Genomic DNA, 17039 nt, shown 5'->3' on the forward strand with positions numbered 1-17039 from the left:
GGCTTTGAGCTCCCTTTCATAAGGCTTCATACAGATCCAGAGCATTGATATCTTTTGTTAATAAAATTGATTTGTATGCTTTAATTTAAGGATGGTTACTTTAAGGCTTACTTGCATTACAATTTAAGCTGTGAAGATAATATTTAGACTTTGCTGAGATAGTGCCTTTTTTTAAATTTGGTTATATTCAGATCTTTTTTAAGTCTCCTTAGTCACTCGTTTAGTACTTCTTGAAATATGACAGTGCTAGTGATGTTTGATACCATTCATTGCATTTTTATTCTCCCTAGTTTTTTTTTAGAGCTTACTGTTTCATTAGAGTTCTGGCTACAAAAATCAGAGAGTACATTGGAATTCTGCATCACATAATTCAAGATATTAGCAAGCAGGAGCTATTGCCTACCTATTATTTGAAAATTACCTCTTAAGATGACTTAAAATGACTCTTCTAAATTTCAGATTGAAGGCCAAGGCCATGGTGCAGTGTTTGATTGTAAATTTTCACCAGATGGAAATCATTTTGCCTGCACAGATTCTCATGGGCATTTGCTGCTTTTTGGTTTTGGATGCAGTAAATACTACGAAAAGGTTAGTTAGTATATTTAATTTTTCTTATAAACCTTCAATTTTAGGTTGCATAATTTATAATTTTTCTTTGAAGTCTTTAGTTAATAAGGGTTATTATGTGTTACTAGGTATAATAAAATAACAAAATCACCTTTCTTGTTAAAATTTTTTATCACTACCAGAATATAACACTTAATAGTAATTAAGATATGTATAGCATGATGTAGATAGAGAAATTCAATAGGAAATCCTTTTACTTGGAACATATTCTCTATACTACCTTTCAGGTATAATAGGAGGGCAACTTTATTAGATTACATCCTGTACTTACCATAAATTGGGAATAAAAAGCTGGTGATCGAGTGTTTATTTTCTTGCTTGGCTGCTTTATCTGTTATTGATCTTATTAAAATACTTTGGAGAATGATTTCATCAGTTCCTTAAATTTTATTAGCTGTGAATTTGAAATAGTTGGGAGAGAATTCATAATCACTAAGTTCAGCTCAATACTTCTATTACCCATGAGTGTCTTTAGGCAACTGATATTTACCTCTTCATTGTTAATATTTTACTCCATCTCTCTTTATTGGAAGGAAAAGCAAGAAAAATAGTTATAAAGGTTTATATGATTTTTGCAACTTAAATAAAAATACCTAATTTTATCTACTGTGTTGTTGCTTTACTTCTTATCCTAATTGGAGAAATATGATTTAGGAACAGAAGGTAATACCGATTGTAGGATTTTGTGAAAAAAAGATGAGATTACACTCTAGGTGATTCATGTCTACCTGGATGAAACATATGGCCATGGAAGAATAAAAAAGAATGCAAAAATTGTCTGATTTGAAAAATGCATGTGGTCTGGGAATGAAAATAAATACTTATCTATAAATTCCTTGTGGGCATAAATATTAAACATCTGTCATAAAGATTCCAGATCAGATGTTCTTCCACACGGATTATCGACCTCTTATCCGTGATGCCAACAACTATGTATTAGATGAACAAACCCAACAAGCTCCTCACCTCATGCCTCCCCCATTCTTGGTGGATGTCGATGGAAATCCTCATCCCACAAAATTCCAAAGGCTAGTACCAGGACGGGAAAATTGTAAGGATGAACAACTTATACCACAGCTGGGATATGTGGCTAATGGTATGTTATCTCCAAAATTAAATTTCAAATATTTGCAAAATATTATACTTGCTGCTGTTCTTTCTATGATATATGCCCCCTATGAAACTGTCTGGCAGATTATAATATATTCTACTGCTATTAAATTTCAGTTGCTTCGTACTCTTTACCTTACCACAGAGTACTTTTACATTGCTTATCTCACCTAGACACAGATAAAAGTGTTAGGACAAACAAGAATATGTTTAAGCAGAGAATGACCTGCTTTCTCAGTGTCTTGAACCTATGTATGACCCTGTTGTTTATACTGTTAACTTCTATAATAGTAATGGTTACAAGTGCTAACTTGAATGTGTCAAGCTTTTATAATAGATGAAATTGCACTGCTTATAGTATTGTTATTTGAGAATCCATAATTAATGGACCTAAGAAGAGTATATTTTAGAACCGCATACTGGAAAAAGGCTATTTACCTATTCTCATGTTCGAAAAGCAAAAAGGTATTGAGTGTTGGGGAGACAGATTGTAAGTGCTTAAATAACGCTCAATCTTAGAGAATGTTGAAACAGTTATGAAGCATAATGGGTGAATAGTAGAATAAAACATTGAAATAAACTCTATCAAAGCAATTCTTCTGATTAGCATATTTACTTATGTATACTGCTTTTTCCACCCTGCCCCCGCCATCCCACACCAGAATGCCTTCATATCTTTGTTACATGTAGGCTTTCTTCCAGATAGAAGCTAGTAAGTTATTGACTTGCAAATGATTTCTTGCCAGGGCATTCAGAGTTGAATTGACCTGTATAGAATGAAATGTTGCATGTCTTTTTATGATGTTTCTTATAAAAATTTGTAAAATAATGAAATGGTGTTACCCAGTATTAATGGTTACTTTGATGAAATGCTATTTCTTAAACAAGGAGGAGAAGCATGAAAATTAACTAGGGAACAAAACTAAAATATCTAAATAAGAAAAAATCTGTAATTCATCACACTTAATTTCCTGTAAGATTCGATCATCACATCGCTACTCTATTAGGTACCATTTAATCTGATTAGAGGATAAATTGAAAACAGTTCTAAAATGTACTTACGAAAGAAAAAGATCATAGAAATAAAAGGTGTTATCAAAAAAGACAGTATTGGAAAGACCACAATTTGATTTCGTTCACAAAGGAAATTCTCATGAATGAAAGATGCAAAACATTTTAGGTATCTGTGGTTGAACTTCCTTAAACCTTACTCAAATCTCTGCTCCCAACTTTTAGCTTAGAATATTCAATAGGTAGAATTTATTTTTAAATTACTAATTTAGTAATTATTCTTTAAGATGAGAAAACTTTCACAGCAATGTCTAATTTGGGGACATTGGTTAAGTCAAGGTGACATACCAAGAATTTTTAAAGTCTTTTAAAAGTGTTTGACACATGTTTTGTTCTCATATTAATCCTGTTTTTTAAATTGTCTAGAAATTTCTATATTAAGCTTGTTTTTACTCTATTTAGGATATAAATGTGGCTTTATATCTTTGGTCTCATCAGGTGATGGTGAAGTGGTAGAGCAGGTAATTGGGCAACAAACCAGTGACCAAGATGAAAGCATTCTTGATGGAATAATCAGGGAGCTACAGCGAGAACAAGATCTGAGATTGATTAATGAAGAAGATGTTCCACATTTTCCAGCTAATAGATCATATTCTGCAAATGGTGGTAAGTGTGTGTGTGTGTGTGTGTGTGTACATTTGCAAAAGTATGTTAAATGTGTTTTAATTATTTTACTTATAGCAAGTAATTGCATGTGAGAAGCATTTAGGCTTGTATATAAAAAGCTTTGGGGTGTTTTTTGGGGGGAGTGTTATAACAGGTGATACCTATTTTTAAATATTTTTTCAGTTACAGAAAAATATTTTTATTAATTTACTATTATAATGACAGATATATTATGGTGCCATAATCTCATTATCATTTGTGGCTCAAATACTTAGCATCTTTTAAGAATTTTAACATGCAGTAGTTGTCCTGCCCCCAATCTGCACATGATAGGTTGCAAGATCCTCAGTGGATGCCTAAAACTTAAAACTGCAGATAGTACTGATATATATACTGTTTTCTTTTTCCTGTATATATATATATATATATATATATATATATATATATATATATACATATGATAATTTTTAAGTTATAAATTAGGCACAGCAAGAGATTAATAACAACTAATAAAATAGAGTAACTATAACAGTATACCATAATAAAAGATACATGATTATGATCTCTCTCTCTCTGATAACTGATCTAATAGCCTAGACAGTCCATAAGTGACTGACTGGTGGGCAATATATACAGCATGGATAAGTTGAACTAAGGGATGATTCCTGCCCCACAGGGACAGAATGGGCCAGTTCAAGGTTTCATCATACCACTTAGAATCATGCAAATTCAAAAGTTATGAATTATTTATTTCTGGAATTTTTCCATTTAATATTTTCAGACCATGGCTGACCATATGTAACTGAAACTGCTCAAAAGAAGCAACTACTTTTACTAGGTGTCTTTGAATTAATCTAAAATGCCATTTAGTCATAGAGACCCCATCCAGTTCTGTTTGCAGTGTTCATTTGTTTTGAGTTTTCTGGTGTGTATTTTACCAGTTGACTATTTCAGTTTCCATTTTTGGTTTATTATTATTGAAAACCTTATTGAAGCTTTATTAAGAGTTGTTTGATGGCCTAAATATAGAATTTAGATTAAGAAGCTGCTTTCTGAGCTAGTACAAATAGATAGATAATAGGCATTTGAGAGTCTAAAGAATTGTGTTAAATATACTTTTTATTTATTTATTTTTATTATTTTTTTTTTCCAAAGCTGGAAATGGGGAGAGACAGTCAGACAGACTCCCCGCATGCGCCCGACCGGGATCCACCCGGCACGCCCACCAGGGGGCGATGCTCTGCCCCTCCGGGGCGTTGCTCTGCCGCTACCAGAGCCACTCTAGCGCCTGGGGCAGAGGCCAAGGAGCCATCCCCAGCGCCTGGGCCATCTTTGCTCCAATGGAGCCTTGGCTGCGGGAGGGGAAGAGAGAGACAGAGAGGAAGGAGGGGAGGGGGTGGAGAAGCAGATAGGCGCTTCTCCTATGTGCCCTGACCGGGAATCGAACCCGGGTCCCCCGCACGCCAGGCTGACGCTCTACCGCTGAGCCAACTGGCCAGGTCCAAATATACTTTTTAAATACATTTATTAAATGCCTGCGTCATTTATGAAACTATAAAAACCCAGAAAATTTACAACAAAGAGATGTCAATGTTGTCCAGAAGTATTGTGTGGAATCTCCTATTTAGAGCCCTGATCTGGAAAAGTTTCTGTGTTTTTGTTTTAGCTCGGAGAAGTCCAAATATGGACATGCCATCTTCTCCAAATATTGGGCTTCGACGTAGTGGTCAAATTGAAGGTGTCCGTCAAATGCATAACAATGCTCTTCGGAGCCAGATAGCCACTGAACGAGATCTCATGGCATGGAGCAGAAGAGTGGTAGTAAATGAACTAAATCTTGGAGTTAGTAGGTGAGTCAATAAGGTAACATTCAAAAGAAAATAAGGAGCCCTGTTTGTTTTTGATTGTTTTTGGTAAGTAAATCAAAATATTCTTTGTTAGCCTAATAACTAAAGTAGTTTTTTTTTAATCTAGCTAAGTTGTGCATTAATTTTTCAACATTATTTCAGATAGTTTATTCTGTAACAATTATTTAATGATTGTTTTGAATTTGTTTAGCTTTGTGTTGAATAATGAAAAATGAAAATCATAACCTTTGTCTGCCATGAGTTTATAGTGTAGGTTAGATTATAAAAATATAAATACTATTAACTAAAAACATGAGATCATGTATAATTAAATATGTCAGTGATATATGGATCCAAAATTCATCAGTGATTATGAGAATGCTATCAACTTGATATTGGAGTGGTTTGGAAGTGCAAATAGATATATTATAGACCCAAGTGCTTAGGGTGTATTTAAATGTCATTTAAGTACACTTATTTGGAAGATGAAAGGGTTTTGTTAGGATAAATTTCAAACATAGAATACCTGTCCTTTATGTTCATTAGATTTCACATGTAATTAAAATCATATGGTATTTGTCTTTCTCTGATTGAGCTATTTCACTTAACATAATATTTTACAAGTTCATCCATCATATTGCAAAGGGTAAACTTCCCTTTTTTTAAAACAGTTGAGTAGTATTCTATTGTGTAAATGTAGCACAGCTTTTTTATCTACTAATCTACTGCTGGGAATGTTGGGCTCTTCTAAATTTTGGTTTTTGTAAATAACGTTGCAATGAACATGAGGTGCATATATTCTTCTGAATGAGTGTTTTGGGTTTCTTCGCATATATTCCCAGAAGTTGAATTGCTGGGTTATAAGGAAATTCCGTTTTTACTTTTTTGAGGAAACTCCATACTGTTTGCCACAGCAACTACATCAATCGATGTAAAAATAAAAGAAGAATCCCTATCATTTATGTAAACTCTAACATTTGCTATAATACCAACTCCATATAATACATAGCTACCAGAAGTAGATTTTTAAAAGAGAAAGGACATTGACGGGAACATGTAACATTTATTTTATAGCCTTGGCTAGCTGGCTCAGTGGTAGAGCATCAGTCCAGCGTGTGGAAGTCCTGGGTTCAATTCTCACCCAGGATACAGAGGAGAAGCACTCATCTGCTTCTCCAAACTTTCCTCTCTCCCTTCTTTCTGTCTCGCTCTTTTCCTCCCGCAGCCAAGGCTCCATTGGAGCAAAGTTGGCCTGGGCACTGAGGATGGCTAAGAAAAAAGGAGACATAGTGAAAATTATAAACTGAATGCTACCCTCTGGCAATAGAGCAATTTGAAATAATTGTTTATTAAATATTAAAATTAGAATTAAAGGAGGGACTCAAATAAACATTGCATGGCAGTGTTCATTGCAGCATTTATTCAGAGTATCTAAACAGTAGCAATAACTCAAGTGACTATCAACAAATCAGACATTTGTAAAATATATGTATATGTATACGTACAGTATATTATTGAGCCATGAAAAAGGAATGAAGTTCTGATTCCTTCTACAACATTGAGGACATTATGCTAAGTGAAATAAGCCAGACACAAGAGGACAAATAACATATGATTCAACTTAAATATCTAGAATAGACAAATTTGTAGATACATGAAATGGATTAGAGGTTAACAGGCCTGATGAAAGGAGAAATAGAGAGTTATTGCTTAATGGTTACAGAGTTTATGTTTGGATTGATGAACAAGTTTTGGAAATATTGGTGATGGTTATACAACATTGTAAATGTTGTTAATACTACTGAATTGTACACAGGAAAATGGTTAAAATGGAAAAATTTACAATTTGAAGTATTTTCGTTATCTGGCTTAATCTGTCAGTTTGCTTTTTGATGGTTTTTTGTTACTTTGACCTTTTTTTTATTAGGGTTCAAGAAGAATGTAGAACTGCAAAAGGTGACATAGAAATCAGTCTTTATACAGTTGAAAAGAAGAAAAAGCCATCTTATGCTACCCAAAGGGTGAGTTTAGTTTTACAGTCCTTTGGGATACACTACTTTCTAATATGTACAGATCCTAGGTTTTTGAAAGGTGTAGTTATGTATTAAGGGACTATTTTGAAAGATATTTGCATATAAGGAACTTATTTTTTGAACTCCGAATTGAGATATATGGTTATTAATAAGGATAAAATTATACTAAGTCAGGATTGTCCTAAAAAATCTAGAACATATCATCTTTGTAGGTATAGGTTATTTGTATTAAAATACCATTTTTATATGTTTAAAGAAGAACTTTAAAAGGACTGCCTGATCACCAATCATAATGTAAAACAAATGCTCAGGTATCCTAGGGCAAAGGTTGGCAAACTACTACTGCCCATGGGATAAATCTGGACTACTGCCTGTACTTGTTAATAAAATTTTATTGGAACCCAGCCATACTCATTCATTTATATATTATCTATGGCTGCTTTCACACTGTGGAAAGCCAAGTAGTTTCAACAGAGGTCATATAACATGTAAAGCCAAAGATATATACCCTGGCCCTTTATAGGAACGTTTACTGACACCTACCCTATGCAGATGATAATTCCAATTTTATTAAAGAAATCTATGCAATGGATGCTTTGTTCTTGTTTTTTTTGTTTTTGTTTTTTTTTCCTTTTGCATTTTTCTGAAGCTAGAAACAGGGAGAGACAGTCAGACAGACCCCCGCATGCGCCGGACCGGGATCCACCCAGCACGCCCACCAGGGGGCGACGCTCTGCCCCTCCAGGGCGTCGCCCTGCCATGACCAGAGCCACTCCAGCGCCTCGGGGCAGAGGCCAAGGAGCCATCCCTGCTCCAATGGAGCCCCGGCTGCTGGAGGGGAAGAGAGAGACAGAGAGGAAGGAGAGGGGGAGGGGTGGAGAAGCAGATGGGCACCTCTCCTGTGTGCCCTGGCCGGGAATCGAACCCGGGACCTCCGCACGCCAGGCCGACGCTCCACCACTGAGCCAACCGGCCAGGGCTGCTTTGTTCTTTTTTTACGTGTTCTTTTTTTTTTTAAGTATCGATATAGTACACAATTTGGGTAACTATTATAAAAATATCTCTAAGAAGTCTTAGATCATTTTAAGATCTTGTTAGCTTATTTGCTGTTCTCTGATAAGATTATTTTCTCAGAGGTTTGAGTGACTCATCCATAATTTATATTCTTTTCTCTTGCTAAGTTCATTTGTCAAATCTCAGACTTGTCTGAGACTAGTAGAGTTAGTTGGGTCTATAAAACATTTTTATTTATAGAGAATGAGAAATATCTAAATATAAGAAACTGGCCTTCTATACTATTTTATAAAACTTATAAATATGTTTAGTCCTGATGGAATAGCAGGGTTATAGCTTTGACATGGCATATCAGTAATATTTTATATTTATAAAGATTAGAATAAAATAGTTTTATTTTACATTTTAGCTGACTTTGTATTTTTCTGAAGTGAGAAGTAGGGAGGCAGTCAAACAAGCTCCTGCATGAGCCCGACTGGGATCCGCCTGGCATGTCCACCAGGGGGCGATGTTCTGCCCATCTGGGACGTCGCTCTGCCGCAATCAGAGCCATTCTAGCGCCTGAGGAGGCCATGGAGCGATTCTCAGTGCCTGGGCCAACTTTGCTCCTGTGGAGCCTTGGCTGCAGGAGGGGAAGAGCGAGATAGAAAGAAAGGAGAGAGTAAAGGGTGGAGAAGCAGATGGGTGCCTCTCCTGTGTGCCCTGGCCAGGAATCAAACCTGGGACTTCCACATGCCAGGCCGATGCTCTACCAGAGCTAACCAGCCAGGGCCTAAATGTAGTTTAGCATAGAACTGAAGAATTACATGTTATATTAAAATTACTTGTATATAGATATGACATCAATATCTTGCTTCATCCTGTAATAAATAGTGAGTAATGTAAATTCTGATTGAGCAAATTCTTGCAGCCCAAACTTTCAGTACTGTTTTTAAATTGATCACAAAATTTTCAAAATAAGAAAGTAATTAATATTAATGGAAATCGGGTTAAATATTTAGTATAAATATATTTATGTCTTAATTTTATTTGGGGATATTTATTTTTCTTCTTTACCTCTACTCCCTTATCACCCCCACCCATTTTATTTGCTTTATATATCTCCATTTATGTATTTTCAGTCAGGCTTTCATTTTTTAAAAATCTGTTTTACAGAATGATTATCAGCCTAGCTGTGGGCGGTCTTTAAGAAGGACACAGCGTAAGCGTCAGCATACTTACCAAACTCGGTCCAACATAGAGCATAATTCACAAGTACCGTGTCACAATGCAAGTGTACAGGAAGATTCAGACAGCTCCTCGGAGGTGAGCTACCTGCTTTTAGTCAATGCAATGTTTGTTTTGTTTTCCAGTTAGTACTTTCACTTTGGGTTTACTTTGAAGGGTTACTTCTTTAATACAAAATTATTTTAATTATTTTCTTTTAAGAAGATTATTAATTAATAAGGCATACCATAGACAAATTTGAAGATTATATTGATTATTTTAGCTATCTTTTCTGATTTGTGCCTAAGATACTGTCTTGGTTGAGGATATCAAACATGGCAGCAAAAGGACAGTGTTTGGCTTTGGGACAGTGAGGAAAAGGTGAGGCGAAATGTGCCTAGAAATGGAAAGAAGTGGAATATAAATAGTGAATACTAGTTATACAGCCCCAGAGCTGCTTGGCTGTGTCATCAGCAGAATGTACACATTTTCTGTTATTGTTGACTTCACCAATCATGGACATTATTAGTAAGTGATGATATTTCTCAGACCTACCTTGTTCATTAAATAAAAAAATATAACAGTTATTTTCTTCATGTTATTCTCTTCTCCAGTCCTTTCCTTTTGTTCTCTTAACTGTAGTCATTATATAAATAACGAAGGCTCGATTATGTATTGACAGTGTATAGTACCTCATTGTCCTACTACTTACAAAATTTTAACTCTTATCAATGATGTTCCTTTCCTCCTCACACATGAAAATCTTGATCTGGAAAGAATGATCATGTATAAAATAATTAATGTTGCCCTTTTAATGTAATAATAGTATTGTGCTTGTGTTTTTAAAAAGAATCCTAATCTTAATAAATATTTATAGTTAAAATGCTTTTGGTCCAGACTTACTTTAAAATAACCGTTGGGATATGAGGGAGTTGGTGAGGAAATAGATAAAACAACATTTGTCTATTCCCTCTAGTTTGGTATGTTTGAGATTTTATATAATGAAAAATTAATTTTTTATGAAGGATAAGTATATTAACATGGTAGAATTTTGTAGTGCTTTTTTTTTTTGAGAGAGAGAGAGAGAAAGAGAGAGGGACAGACAGTCAAGAAGGCAGAGAGTTAGAAGCATTGATTTATAGTTGCAGCACCTTAGTTGTTTACTGATTGCTTCTTATATGTACTTTGACCGGGGGCTTCAGCTGAACCAGTGACCCCTTGCTCAAGCCGGTGACTTCAGAATTTCAAACCTGGGTCCTCAGCGTCGCAGGCCTATGCTCTATCCACATCGCCACCACATTTAAGAGGGTTATATTTGAGAGTCATAAAGAGTCTATTCAGTCTTTCAAATAATGAAAGATAATTTTAAATACCTGGTAACCTTAATTGTGAGTCACAGATAAATGCAGAAAGTGATTATCTACATTTTGACTAGAGCAATTTTTTGGAGGGATACAAAATTTGTTATAAAACAAGTAGTGTGTGCTCATCAATAATATGCCATTTAAAAACCACGTGTCTCAATTGCTGGCTCTTTTTTTCAGGAGGATGAAACGGTTGGCACAAGTGATGCTTCTGTAGAGGATCCTGTTGTTGAATGGCAAAGTGAAAGTTCTTCCAGGTAGCTTTCATGGTTTTGACTGGTCAAAATTATTTGATGGTTCTAATGTATGATTATATTCTTGTAGGCATTTGGTAAGACTAGAACTAAAATAGTCTTTTATAGTAGAAAGAGTCCTGGATTGGAAGCCTGAGGACCCACCGTTTTATCCTGCCTACCCAATGTCTTTTTGGGCGGGTTACTAGGGGCTTTGGTTCCCTCATCTGCAAAATAAGATCCTTTGTAAATCTGAGGTTCTACATTTTGGCAGGCTGAAGTTATTTATTTCCATTTAAAACAACTATGTTTAATCATTCCCAGTGAAAAGAATCATCTTTTTTAATTAAGTGTTTGGAATTCAGACTTGAATTTTTTATTTTAAATTCTGTTATGGGAAACTTAGTTATAATTTATCCAAGAATCTTTTCATTAAAATCACTTAGGTGACGATCAAAATTTATACTGATATTTTTTTCTCTTCAATTAGAGTGGAATCAAACCATGTCACTTATAATACTGTATGATTATAAAATGATTATCTTTCAACTATAAGGCAAAACTATTCCTTTTTTAGACTTATTCATCATTTTGATTTACTTACAGTGATTCATCAAGTGAATATTCTGATTGGACAGCTGATGCTGGAATAAATTTGCAACCTCCAAAAAGACAAACCAGACAGGCAACACGGAAAATATATAGCAGCTCTGAAGAAGAGAATTTGAAGTCACTTGAAGAAAGGCACAAGAAACCTAAACAGACTAGAAAGAAGGTCTGTAAATTTGTACAGGTTAATCTTGCTGTTATTACCTTTGGAACATGAATATTTAACATCAATACTTGACTTTTCTCTAAAGAAAACATTTTATCTGAGAAACTAAGTAAGAAAAATTATTTTAGCCTGACCAGGTGATGGCACAGTGAATAGAGCATCAGACTGGGACCCAGAGGACCCAGGTTCAAAACCCCGAGGTGACCGGCCTGAGTGCAGGCTCATCAGCTTGAAGCCTAAGGTCACTGGCTTGAGCCCAAGGTTCAGTCCCTGCCTTAAGCAAGGTGCTTAAGCAAAGTGTCACTAACTCTGCTGTAGCCCTCGCCCCCCCCACCCCATCAGGGCATATGTGAAAGCAATCAATGAACTACTAAGGTGTCACAATGAAGAATTGATGCTTCTCATCTCCTTTCCTGTCTGTCTGTCCCTCTCTCTCTGTTGCAAAAAAAAAAGAAAGAAAGAAAGAAAGAAAGAAAGAAAGAAAGAAAGAAAGAAAGAAAGAGGGAGAGAGAAAGAAAGAAAGAAAGAAAGAAAGAAAGAAAGAAAGAAAGAAAGAAAGAAAGAAAGAAAGAAAGATTATTTTAAATGAGTATAAAATGGAAAGAATTTTAAATTTTTTTGTTATCAAAAGTAGAGCCTGGCCCTAGCTGGTTGGCTCAGTGGTAGAGTGTTGGCCTGGCGTACAGGAGTCCTGGGTTCAATTCCCAGGCAGGGCACACAGGAGAAGCACCCATCTGCTTCTCCATCCCTCCCCCTCTCCTTCCTCTCTGTCTCTCTCTTCCCCTCCCGCAGCCAAGGCTCCATTGGAGCAAAGTTGGTCCGGGCACTGAGGATGGTTCTGTGGCCTCTGCCTCAGGCTCTAGAGTGGCTCTGGTCGCAACAGAGCGATGCCCCGGAGGGGCAGAGCATCACCCCCTGGTGGGCGTGCCGGTTGGATCCCAGTCGGGTGCATGTGGGAGTCTGTCTGACTGCCTCCCCATTTCTGGCTTTGGAAAAATACAAAAAAAAAAAAAATAGAGCCTAGAATATCTTCATTATTTTAATTGTTACTAAGTTAAAATATATTCATGATTGTTTCTTAAAATGCAGTAGAGCTTTAAATAATAAGCAATGAAGTATAAAAGTGTTATTTGTATCATGTCACCAGTTTTTTTTTCTATACATATTTTTAAAGATTTTATTTATTGATTTTATAGAGAGAGAAGATGGGCTTGTGAGAAGTATCGACTCATAGTTGCTTCACTTTAGTTCCTCATTATTTGTTTCTCATATGTGCCTTGGCTGGGGGCCTCCAGCCAAGCCAGTGACCCTTTGCCCAAGCCAGCAACCGTGGGCTCAATAAGTGACCATGGGGTCATGTCAATGATCCCACTCTTAAGCCAGCGACCTCCTTAGGGTATTGAACCTGGGACCTCAGCATCCCAGGTCAACGCTCTATACACTGCACCATTACTAATCAGGCATCAATACATTTTTGACTTATAAAATGAAAGGGTATGATAAGTTGAGTAGAGCTCTTCAGTTTTTTATATGGCTTTAATTTCACCTTGTTCTTTTCCCCACTACAATAGCATTTATATGTTATAAAGAATTCACATAGTTCTTTGAATAGTTTCTTGAATATTAATTTAAACATTTATTATGTAGACATTCTGTAACCCATTTCTTTAGTAGACAGAATTAGCTTTTTGTTGTCATCATTTTATTGGTAAAAGAGTTATTGTGTGGCTTGTTTTTGGATTCATGTGTTAGTCTAGAGCAGCGGTTTTCAACCTGTGGGTCGCGACCCTGGCGGGGGTCGAATGACTAAAACACAGGGGTCGCCTAAAGCCATCGGAAAATACATATTTATTATACAATACATTTTTAAATAAAATAATGTATTTCCGATGGCTTTAGGTGACCCCTGTGTTTTGGTTGTTCGACCCCCACCGGGGTCGCGACCCACAGGTTGAGAACCACTGGTCTAGAGACATGAAGAGTAAAATTTGTGATTTTTGATAGTATGTCATGTATTTTTCTTTCTACCATAAAAAGCAAGTCTTAAAACAATGGTAGCTTTATTTAAAAAAAGTTTATGTACCTTTTTTCTTTATTTTTTAAGTTTTTCTTAAATTTATTAAGGTAACACTATGTTTATAGTGTCCTGTTCTTCTGTCAGAAAAAACTAAACATGTCAAGAACTCACTTGAATATTTTATTGGCATACAGATTGTGTATAATTAATTGGTACAGGAAATGTTTAAAATAGGTTAAAACCTAATGTTAACATACTCTGCTTGTTAATTTTTATTTCATTCCTATACTTACTGTTTATGTATTTGTGAACTATATTTTAGAAAGGAGGACTGGTTTCTATGGCAGGTGAGCCCAATGAAGAATGGTTTGCCCCTCAGTGGATCTTGGATACTATTCCCCGACGATCCCCATTTGTCCCACAGATGGGAGATGAGGTAGTTATTACCTGTTACAACCTTTTTCTCTTAGAACCTCAAGAGTACTCACTTTAATTAGTCTTATGACATTCATATTCTCAATTATATTATAAATATGTGTACACTGTCTTAGCTGCTCTGATCAATTATATATTTCTTGCGCACAGTGACTGAATCTTGACCTCTGTATCCTTCAGTATCCACAGAGCCTTCAGTAGAGAGGATGCTCCGCGAACATTGATTGGCTTGTGAAATTATGACAATAACTGTCTGTATTTTTATCTTAATTGCAGCTTAGTAGAATTAAGTGATATTTTGAGTCTTAATTCAAGTTCTGATTTTTTTTTAAAAGAAGTTCATTCTCAACTTAGAAAATATACTAGAAACTAGTTATTTTTTCTGATGATTAGGGCTATGTCATTTCACAAACAATGCCTTCCTACCAAAACTATGATTGGATAATATAATTTTATTATGAAAATTATGGTAACATAATGTTTGAGCTCTGATTGGCATGTGTAGTCTGATACAGTAACTAATTTTTTTTTTTTTTGTATTTTTATGAAGCTGGAAACGGGGAGAGACAGTCAGACAGACTCCCGCATGCGCCCGACCGGGATCTACCTGGCATGCCCACCAGGGGGCGACGCTCTGCCCACCAGGGGACGATGCTCTGCCCCTCCGGGGCATTGCTCTGTCGTGACCAGAGTCACTTCTAGTGCCTGGGGCAGAGGCCAAGGAGCCATCCCCAGTGCCCGGGCCATCTTTGCTCCAATGGAGCCTCACTGCGGGAGGAGAATAGAGAGACAGAGAGGAAGGAGAGGGGGAGGGGTGGAGAGGCAGATGGGCGCCTCTCCTGTGTGCCCTGGCCGGGAATCAAACCCGGGACTTCTGCATGCCAGGCCCACGCTCTACCACTGAGCCAACCGGCCAGGGCCTAATTATTTTTGAGTGATTAAATGGTGACTCACAGTTTTCAATTTAAGACTCATAGTAGGAATGCAATATTGTCATTGTAATAAAAGAAGGAACAAAACATTGCATATTTTTCAAAAATATGGAACCAATAAAAATTTCTATCTTTCTATCACTGCCTGTTATTGATATCTTGTACCAGAGATGGCTATCAAGTAATCTTATGAATAAGCTATTGCTTGCTGATTATCTTTTGATATTATTAAAATGTATTTTTTCACAAGTGTCTCTTGTAGCCATTAGATTTTTGAGTAATGTTTATTTGTATGGTTATTTTAGTAGAGCATGCTTTGATGAATGCTGTATTAAAAAAAATACTTAGCTCTTGCTGGGTGTCTCAGTGAAAAGAGCATCATTTCAGAGTGCTGAGGTTGCAGGTTTGATTCTGGGGCAGGGCACATACCAGAAGTGACCAATGAGAGCACACTAAATGGAACAACTGAGTGGAGCGAGGAGTTGATGCTTCTCTCTCTCTATGTCTCTATTTCTGTGTCCTCCTTTTCCTCTCTTTCCTTCACAAATCAATGGAATTTAAAAAAAAAAGCTTATGAGAGGTATTTTATAACTATGATTGCTTTTTTATTGCCTGTTTTATGGAGTCTAAGGGGATAATTTTGAATTAATTTTAGAAGACTTTATAAAACAAAATAAGGTTATGTGCACTCTTATGATCTGATGCAACTGTTCTCTATTTGTTCAGTATAGGAATAAATACATAGTAAAGGATTTTTTAAAAACATGCTTACAGTTGGGTACTAAATGAACATTATTTGATGGTGACAAGTACATTTATTGTACAACTTTTTAAAAATTATAATTATGTTTGTTGTAAATGGCAGAGGACATCTGTAGGGGAGTGTATAGTGCCAGGGGTCGGGAATGTTTTTGGCTGAGAGAGTCATGAATGCCACATAATTTAAAATGTAATTCAGTGAGAGCCATAACACGACCCGTGTACCTTAGGCATTATCCAATAAAAATTTGGTGTTGTCCCGGAGGACAGCTGTGATTGGCTCCAGCCACCCGCAACCATGAACATGAGCAGTAGGAAATGAATGGATTATAATACATGAGAATGTTTTATATATTTAACATTATTATTTTTTTATTATAGATTTGTCTGCGAGTCAGGTGCAGCCATCAAAACAGCCACATCTGGCTTGCAAACCATAGGTTCTCGACCCCTTGGTATAATGGGATGTATAGAGTTGTTAAATACAATATTGCTGTTTAATACCTGTCATTTTTTTTGTTTTAGCTTATCTATTTTAGACAAGGACACGAAGCTTATGTGCGGGCTGTAAGGAAATCAAAAATATACAGTGTTAATTTACAAAAACAGCCATGGAATAAAATGGATCTCAGGGTAAGTTGTCAACTTCATTAGCTATGCAATTGAAGTAGCTTGGGAAAGAAGTTACTTGCCCACAGGTTTTTTTCTCAGTTGCATGCATATATTACTGTTGATTGTATGTCCAAGACAAGGGAATTATTATATACTCTTATCTAGCTGAGTGTTATGGGTCATCTTTTGATCCCCAAAGTTTGTATGCCACCTGTTATCTTGATTATTTGACCTAATTTCCTTCAAGCTTCATTGTATACCATTCTGTAATTGGAGCAAAGCAGTAGTTCCGTGGTGTAATTATTCTCCTCAGATGCTTTGTACATTCTGGAGGTTCTGTTAGCAAAGGACATGTGTGGACTACAAACAGAGGCATTGGCGGCTCTGAATATAGTAAA

At 36.1% G+C, this 17039-nt stretch overlaps 1 protein-coding gene across 1 annotated transcript in view; it reads left to right on the plus strand.

The window, feature by feature from the left end:
• BRWD3 (bromodomain and WD repeat domain containing 3) overlaps positions 1–17039 on the plus strand; it is a 132500-nt gene that overhangs the window by 70624 nt on the left and 44837 nt on the right. Inside the window, exons 16-25 of the mRNA XM_066248791.1 lie at positions 460–588; positions 1498–1723; positions 3247–3414; positions 5081–5264; positions 7189–7282; positions 9464–9613; positions 11059–11135; positions 11718–11886; positions 14226–14339; positions 16555–16662. Coding sequence (XP_066104888.1) covers positions 460–588; positions 1498–1723; positions 3247–3414; positions 5081–5264; positions 7189–7282; positions 9464–9613; positions 11059–11135; positions 11718–11886; positions 14226–14339; positions 16555–16662 — 1419 coding nt within the window. The remainder of the gene's footprint in view (positions 1–459; positions 589–1497; positions 1724–3246; positions 3415–5080; positions 5265–7188; positions 7283–9463; positions 9614–11058; positions 11136–11717; positions 11887–14225; positions 14340–16554; positions 16663–17039) is intronic.

Source organism: Saccopteryx bilineata, chromosome X, assembly GCF_036850765.1.
Source record: "Saccopteryx bilineata isolate mSacBil1 chromosome X, mSacBil1_pri_phased_curated, whole genome shotgun sequence".
NCBI lineage: Eukaryota > Metazoa > Chordata > Mammalia > Chiroptera > Emballonuridae > Saccopteryx > Saccopteryx bilineata.